Below are 8959 nucleotides of genomic sequence, written 5' to 3'. Positions count from 1 at the left end.
TTTGGCGACTAAGAAAGTATTTTTTAAACCTGCCGCTTTGGGCTGGATGTGTCAATGTGTAGTTCATACATGCATAATCTATGAACATAACTACTGTCTTACTTCAATTAGCCACGAAATCCCTAGTTTGAAAGCGACTGTTTTCTTGAAGCTGTGCTGCAACATTTTCCCCTACATATCCTCCCATGTGGGCCAGCTCCTTAGCAATTAGAGTTTTAACCCCTCGCATTTGAGTGACAGCTAGCAAGAGGTTTGCCCAGCGTTATCCAATGAGGTTGCAGGGCAGGCCCAACGGCTCAGTGGACACAGCAGAGAGAGAGCAATGACGTGGTGCACATATCTGCACATTTGTGACGTAGTACGCAATGTTCAGGAGCTACTTTGGGCTCGTGAGTGCTGCTTTCAGAACTACTTGTTAAAAAGTATATAAAAGTACAGGATCATCTCTTTAAGGGTAGCTCTTTAAGGGTAGCTCAGGGTTCCCCAAACTTGGTCCTGGGGATAATAATCAACTATTCAATAAGCTTTGATTATTTGAACCAGCTCTGTAGTGATAGGGCAAAAACCAGAAGATGGGAAATGCTGGTGTAGCTTAACTTCTTCCAGTGAGAAATTATTGGTAGCTCGGTAAACTATAGAGTAGCTGTTGGAGGCTATGTTGGACTATCTTTCTGCTTTTTAGATGAAGGGTACTGTACATCATGCTGCCACAGTGGAAAACAAATCCAGGATACTCACAGTGCATCAACATGAATTGGGAATCTCCCTGTGCAGTCTAAGCAGATGAGAATGGGAAATCCCTGGCTTTGATCATTGTCGCCCTCTGCATCCCACTGGAACACCAAAACACCAAAACTATTATTTGCTCTGTAATTAAATAAAACTATACAGTTCCATGTCATCATTTGATCAAGAGGATTCTACAAAAATAAGAAATGTTACAGGAGAAAATGCCACTCCCTGTACTGCTGGAATACTGCCAACATGCCAGTTCTTTCCTGTAAAAGAGATTTAGCAAAAATCTAATCAAATCAAATGTCATTTGTCACATGCGCCAAATGCAACAGGTGTAGACCTTACAGTGAAATGCTTACTTACAAGCCCTTAACCAACAATGCAGTTTTAAGAAACAATACCTACAAATATAAGAAATAAAAGTAACAAATAATTAAAGAGCAGCAGTAAAATAACAATAGCGAGGCTATGTACATGGGATACCGGCACAGAGTCAATGTGCGTTGGCACCGGTAAGTCGAGGTAATTGAGGTAATATGTACATGTAGGTAGAGTTATTAAAGTGACTATGCATAGATAATAAACAGATCAATAAACTTTGTCTTGATCACGTTGAGGGAGAGGTTGTTGTCCTGGCACCACACGGCCAGGTCTATGACCTCCTCCCTATAGGCGGTCTCGTCATTGTCGGTGATCAGGCCTACCACTGTTGTGCCATCGGCAAACTTAATGATGGTGTATTTACATGTAGAGTCGTGCCTGGCCATGCAGTCATGAGTGAACAGGGACTACAGGAGGGGACTGAGCACGCACCCCCTGAGGGGCCCCCGTGTTGAGGATCAGCGTGGCAGATGTTGTTACCTAACCTTACCAACTGGAGGCGGCCCTTCAGGAAGTCCAGGATCCAGTTGCAGAGGGAGGTGTTTAGTCCCAGGGTCCTTAGCTTAGTTATGAGCTTTGAGGGCACTATGGTGTTGAATGCTGAGCTGTAGTCAATGAATAGCATTCTCACATAGGTGTTCCTTTTGTCCAGGTGTGAAAGGGCAGTGAGGAGTGCAATAGAGATTGCATCATCTGTGGATCTGTTGGGGCGTTATGCAAATTGAAGTGGGTCTAGGGTTTCTGGGATAATGGTGTTGATGTGAGCCATGACCAGCCTTTCAAAGCACTTCATAAAAATACATCACAATTGGGGGTTCATCTCCTTTTATTACAAAATAACAAATTCTGGAATGTATGATACATTGACTGGAACACATGGAACAATTTTCATTTGATGCTATAGCTGACATCATTTCAATAAATAAATACATTTTATTTATAAAGCCCAGTAAGACAACTGCAGATGTAAAAAGGTAATTTACACAGTAACCTGGGATAAACCCCTGAGCAAGTTGCAGCAAGCAAAAACTCCCTACAAGGAAGAAATCTTAAGAGAAACCAGATTTGGAGTAGAGGTACATATGACCATCTAGTGGTGTGGTGTGCTACTCCCATTGTCTGTCCTATAGTGAGTGTGTCAACTGTATTGTGTGACTTTACAGTTTGTCAACTGCAGGGGGTCAACTGTATTGTGTTGAACTTTGTGTATAAAGTATTGTAGCGTAGTTCTGATTTTACAAAATGACTTTCCATGAAAATGGACTTTAGTGTAAAAGGCTGTCCTCCCTTTATGTTCTTTCTTTGTAAACAAGCAATGATAGTTGCTCTGGCATAAAGCCTGTTGAGTGACCATGGACTGAAGGTATTTCTATATTTCTGTTTTCTTATCCTTTTAGGTCTCCTGCTCAGACCTCTTCCTGGATAACAGGAGCACCAATCCCAGCAGCATTAGCAGCAGGGGATACGTCAACAATCTGCTCTTCTGCTCAGCAGGCATCACACAGCACACTGTGGAAGGGAGGAAAAGAAAGACCAGGGAGCTTTTCGAAAGCCCCATAAAGAAGGGCAGTGATTGGTAGATGGGTAACAATAACAAATCAGACATTGAATATATATTTAAGCATCGTCAAGTTAATAATTATGCTGTGGGTGATGTATTAAACAACCCAGACACATCAAAGATACAGTCATTCTTCTGAACTGAGCTGCAGGACAGGAAGGAAACTGCTTAGGGATGTCAGTGTCACGGCCGTCGGGTACAGAGGACCAAGGCGCAGCGTGGAAGGTGAACATATTTTATTAAATAATGATTGATAACACGAACAAAAACAACAAACGATAACGTGACGTCCAAAGGTGCAAAACACAAACCTATACAGGAACAAGATCCCACAAACACTGTGGGAAAACTGGCTGCTTAAGTATGGTTCCCAATCAGAGACAACAAGCAACAGCTGATACACGTTGCCTCTGATTGAGAACCACACTGGCCAACATAGAAATACTAAACTAGAACGAAAACTCACACCCTGGCTCAACATACTAGAGTCCCCAGAGCCAGGGCGTGACAGTACCCCCCCCCCCCCCCAAAGGCGCGGACTCCGACCGCGCCAACCAAACACCACAGGGGAGGGACCGGGTGGGCACTCCGCCTTGGCGGCGGATCCGGCTCCGGGCATGATCCCCACTCCCCTCTCTAACCCCCCAAAGTACCCCTGGTCCGGTCTGGCCCTGCTGACCGGAGCTGGACTGCACACTGGTGGAGCGGATTGCTCTAGCTCCGGCGTGAAGCAGCTGACCCGTGCCGAATCAGGCACTGGTGGAACAGGCACGGGCTGTGCCGGACTGACGACGCACACCACTGGCTTGGTGTGGGGAGCAGGAACGGGCCGAGCCGGGCTGACGAAACGCACCCCTGACTTGGTGCGGGGAGCAGGAGCGGGCCAGACCGGGCTGACGAAGCGCACCACTGACTTGGTGCGGGGAGCAGGAGCGGGCCGGACCGGGCTGACGATGCGCACCATAGGCTTGGTGCGGGGAGCAGGAACAGGCCGGGCCGGGCTGACGACGCGCACCACAGGCTCGATGCGAGGAACAGGAACAGGCCGGACCGTACTGGGGACACACACCACTGGCCCTACGCAGGGATCAGGAACGGGCCGGACCGGACTGGTAACACACCCCAGTACCTCTCGCCGTGCCTCTACACTTTCCCTCTCCTCTGTGACCAGTGGCCCCCTTAACCTGGCGGCCTCCTCTGCAAACCCGCTGGACCGCTCTATCGCGGCCTCCTGCTGCCCCGTCGTCCACGGCGTGAGCCCCCCCTAAAAATTTTCTGGGGGTCTCTCCGCCCCGTGGGCCAGGCCCAGTCGAGGTTGATGTCCTTTAGCGATACCCTCTGGCGCTGGCTCCTGGACACGCTGCTTGGTCCAGTGTTGGTGGGATCTTCTGTCACGGCCTTCGGGTACAGAGGACCAAGGCGCAGCGTGGAGCAGGAACGTATTTTATTAAATAATGATTGATAACACGAACAAAAACAACAAACGATAACGTGACGTCCAAAGGTGCAAAACACAAACCTATACAGGAACAAGATCCCACAAACACTGTGGGAAAACTGGCTGCTTAAGTATGGATCCCAATCAGAGACAACAAGCAACAGCTGATACACGTTGCCTCTGATTGAGAACCACACTGGCCAACATAGAAATACTAAACTAGAACGAAAACTCACACCCTGGCTCAACATACTAGAGTCCCCAGAGCCAGGGCGTGACAGTCAGTGAAAAGAAGAATAAAAATATACAGAATAAAAGTATTCCAAAACATGCATATGTATGCAACAAAGCACGAAAGTACTACCGCAAAAAGAAACACGGCAAAGGAATACACTTGGGGCAAATCCAACACAACACATCACTGAGTAACTGCCTCCTTATTTTTAAGCATAGTAGTGACTGCATCATGGTATGGGTATGCTTGTCATCGGCAAAGCCTGGGGAGTGTTTCAGGATGAAAGGAAACGTGATGGAGCTAAGCACAGGCAATATCCTAGAGGAAAACCTGCTTAGATCTGCTACACACCAGACACTGGGAGAGAAATTCACCTTTCAGCAGGACAATAACATACAACACAAAGCCAAATCTACACTGGAGTTGCTTACCAAGAAGACAGTGAATGTTCCTGAGTGGCCAAATTACAGTTTTGACTTAAATCTACTCTTATGAGACTTACCCAAGAAGAATCACAGCTGTAATCGCTGCCAAAAGTGTTTCTAACATGTATTGACTCAGGGGGGTGACTACTTATCTAATGAAGGTATACTATAGTTTTATTTTTCATTAATCTTTTAAAAATAAAATATAATTATTCTTCCACTTTGACATTGCAGAGTATTTTGTGTAGATCGTTGACAAAAAAAATTACAATTAAATCAATTTTAATCCCACTTTGTAACAATAGAATGTGAAGAAATCCATGCGGGGTGTAGACTTTCTATAGGCACTGTAAATCTCTTTACCTGGGCTTGTTTGGCCATTTATTATTTATTTTCATCAAAAATAGTGTTGAATATGCAGTAAACAAATAACAGACTTGAGTGCTGCACAAAAATGCACTTATCAATGTACTAATATGATCATTGATGAGGGATCCAATTTGTTTAAGAATTACAAAAAAAGGTATTTGTAAAAGTTTGACATAGGACCTACTACTAGTCCATACACACCATATGGTAACACTTAGTTTTCACTTACTGATAATAAACAGTACAGAGACCACATGCAGCCTGAAAGACAAAGACAGACACATACTCTTTGAATTCTGCTTCTAATAATTCATGGGCTGACTTTATCCTGTATTTCCTTTATCCTATATGATGCATTATAGAGCCTATTAAGCATGGGGATCCAATTATACATACACCCCTTAGTTTCTAAACTTTGCTAAACATTTGAGTGAATTAATGAAATATTAGCGTGTACCCCATGTGTCGAGAACAAGGAACAAAGAAAGTAAAGCAGATTGTGAAGAAAAGTCCCAACTCCCTTTCTTTCTTTCTTCTTCTTCTGTGGCTTTTATAAAGAGGTTGGCAACCAACTTTAAAGGTGCATTACCGCCACCAACTGGACTGGAGTGTGTACAGGGTCTAAATCCTACCAATTAATCTTGTCTCCCTAAGGAAATGAAACACACAATTAAATACCACATCACGTTAAGGTTGCCTTAACAGTACAATTAAACTTGCACTTCAACACCATTACTCCTTGAATGTAATAATAATCTATCCCTTTCCCTCTCATAGTGCTGGCACTGAAATAGAACGTGGTCTACTGTCTCCATCTCCTCCTGACAGTGATCATACTTCCCAGTTGGATGTTTTCCTACCAATTTCAATGTGCGGTTCAGCCTTGTATGTCCCAGTCTCAGCCTTGTTATTACACTTTCCTCCCTTCTCTCTTGACCTGAGGACCTCCCTGCCCCCACCTTTTCCTGGATCTTATACAGGTGTCTTCCCTTTCCCTCCCTGTTCCACATTTCTTGCCATTTGTTTTTAACAACTGTTCTTATTAACCCCTTGGCTTCTGCTTTTCTTATTGACATTTCCATGTCAACATTAGGATGTTTGAAAGCCTGCTTGAGAAGAACATCTACTTCCTCATTACCCTCTACTCCCATATGTGCTGGCACCCAGAGAAACCTCACAGGCACTGCAAAATCTCATAAAATACATATTGTCTGCTCTGTGACACACATGAATTTAAGCTCATCAGTGCTGCATAGGAGTCAGAACAGATGACTACCCTGTCTGGCCTCACCTCCTCCACCCACCTGTCTGGCCTCACCTCTTCCACCCACCTGTCTGGCCTCACCTCCTCCACCCACCTATCTGGCCTCACCTCCTCCACCCACCTGTCTGGCCTCACCTCTTCCACCCACCTTTCTGGCCTCACCTCTTCCACCCACCTGTCTGGCCTCACCTCTTCCACCCACCTGTCTGGCCTCACCTCCTCCACCCACTCTGCAGCCAAGAGTATGGCCAGCAACTCCATTGTGTATACAGATGATTGATCCATTGCTCTTTTTGTCACTGCAACCTTAAACTCAGGAACACTAAAAGCTGCACCTATCCTCCCTGTTTTAGGGTCCTTAGCTCAATCAGCAAAAAAAGTATATTCAAAAAGCATAGTACTGTGTTCTTAAATGTTCACTTACAATATTTACTGGATCTACTCTTTCCTCCCCAGCTCTTGCCCTTTCAAGCAACCCTAGGTCTATCATTGGCTGAGGTATCAACCAAGGTGGGATAGCAGGAAGCACCACAGAGGGGCTGAACTCTCCCCATGCCAAAACCTATCCACACGAAATTGTCTTCAGCGCTATACACAGCATTTTCAATACCATTCTATCCAGCCCTCACTCCATTCCTGACAGGCAATGAATCACATTCAATATTTTATTTCCTTTGACAACTACTTTGTTAATATACTCCACACATGATATTCGAGTGTCAAACCAGACCCCCAGCAACCTAAACAATCCCACCCTCTCTATACTCCGCCCATACAGTTTCAGGCATATTTCCTCCCCAACCTTACTTCTAGTTAAAAACACAGTCTGTGTTTTCTCTACTGAGAACTTCAAAACCCACCTGAGGGAGCACTGATCAACTTGTCTTATCGCTTTTTGAACTCTCCGGGCTGTATAGGGAATATTTCTCCCTCTCTTCCACAGCGCTGCGTCATCCGCAAACAATGACCTCCCAATATCTGGTCTCATCCTGGAGAATACATCGTCTATCATAATGGAGAACAACAAAGGACTAATGACACTTCCCTGGGGGGTACCATTATCTACCTCATAGCTTTCTGACATAGAGCTCCCCACCCTCACTTGTATTGATGGTCCAAAAAGAAACAACAATACTCATATTAAACTCTTAACATAAGAGAACTCTAACTGCATCCAGTTTAAAACCCTTCCTCCAACTCCCATGATATCCAGTTTGATAAGCAGACCTTCCTTCTACATCATATCATAGGCATTCTCTACATCAAAGAAAATGGCTACCACCACCTCTTTATTGGCCTGTGCCTTCCATATGTCTGACTCTAGCCACAGTTAACGTGTGGTTATCCTCATTCGTTCAAGATGATCCTATCAATATCTTATCGAGATTTGTTGTGTCTACACATTGTAATAAAATCTGTCTCTTATCTGCCCACTGCGTCCATATTGTGACCAGATTCCCTGGTCCCACTGTGTATGCAAATTAATTCAACCTGTCTTGGACCTCCCTTATAACACAAGCTGTATAAATCGATAGAAAACAGCACACTTTTATAGTCATTAGCTTTACACTTCCACCATTACACCATTATGTTTGTTATCCAACGATTTATATGTATGGTATACATTTAGCCAAATTGTAATTTCTCCTATCCAATATGTAGCAATTTTGGCAACTTTTTACTATCAACATTTTTAAATGACACCTTCTATAAAAAAATATTTCATCAAAAAACTTAAAACACAATTGGGAGTTCATCTCCTTTAATTACGAAAGTACCCTATACTACTTAACCAAGAGGGTGTGGACATTTTTCAAAGGCAGCAACACACCTATATTTGTGACACTGAAACACAGTGCTGTAAACTTAGACTTCTCAAACTAGTTTTCTGTCATGACGTATCAAGTCTCTGTTTCATGAGCCTCATCTTGTCCTGTTGTATCATCACGTGGGACCATCTGGTGTTGGTGTGTTTCAGGCTTGTGTCTGTAGTACAAAATGAGTGACATTGCTAATGCTGCCAAGAGAACTATCCCTAATAATACCAAAGCCGGTCTGCCCCCTGGTTGCAAGAGGCACCTCACAGCATTCTGTAGAAGAGAAGAGAGAAAGAGACAGGCTTTCAGCTTCACCTCCCAAATACCTCTTCCTCTAGTAGTACTGCCTGGTCACTGAACATTTCATTGAGGTCATTGTGAACAGTTCCTCTCATGGGAAGTTGCACTCTACAATGGTATTTTTAGTGATCCAATTTACATTTTAGTCATTTAGCAGACGCTTTTATCCAGAGCGACTTACAATTATTGAGTGCATACATATTTCATACTGGCCCCCTGTGGAAATGGTGTTATTCTTGCATGCAGTACATCTATACACAATGCTCATATGACTCATTTGCCCTCATGAAGTGAAATGTCAAATCCTTATTTAAGATGGGTGTGTTTGACTACAAATTGTGTCTAGAATTCATACATTGCAGACTTGTGTAAGAGTAACACACTATCTCGTCAGGGTTTAGCCCTTAGTGATTATGCAATGGTTTAATAAATCA

At 44.0% G+C, this 8959-nt stretch overlaps 1 protein-coding gene across 1 annotated transcript in view; it reads right to left on the bottom strand.

Moving 5' to 3' along the window:
* Positions 1-2509: 2509 nt before the first annotated feature.
* LOC121556055 (CD276 antigen-like) overlaps positions 2510-8959 on the bottom strand; it is a 97400-nt gene continuing 90950 nt past the window's right edge. Inside the window, exons 6-7 of the mRNA XM_041869915.2 lie at positions 8454-8498; positions 2510-2625 (exon numbers count right to left, since the gene is read on the bottom strand). Of these exons, the coding sequence (XP_041725849.2) occupies positions 2510-2625; positions 8454-8498 (161 nt within the window). The remainder of the gene's footprint in view (positions 2626-8453; positions 8499-8959) is intronic.

Source organism: Coregonus clupeaformis, chromosome 17 (assembly GCF_020615455.1).
Source record: "Coregonus clupeaformis isolate EN_2021a chromosome 17, ASM2061545v1, whole genome shotgun sequence".
Taxonomy (NCBI): domain Eukaryota; kingdom Metazoa; phylum Chordata; class Actinopteri; order Salmoniformes; family Salmonidae; genus Coregonus; species Coregonus clupeaformis.
This window is presented reverse-complemented; position numbering and strand designations above follow the sequence as displayed.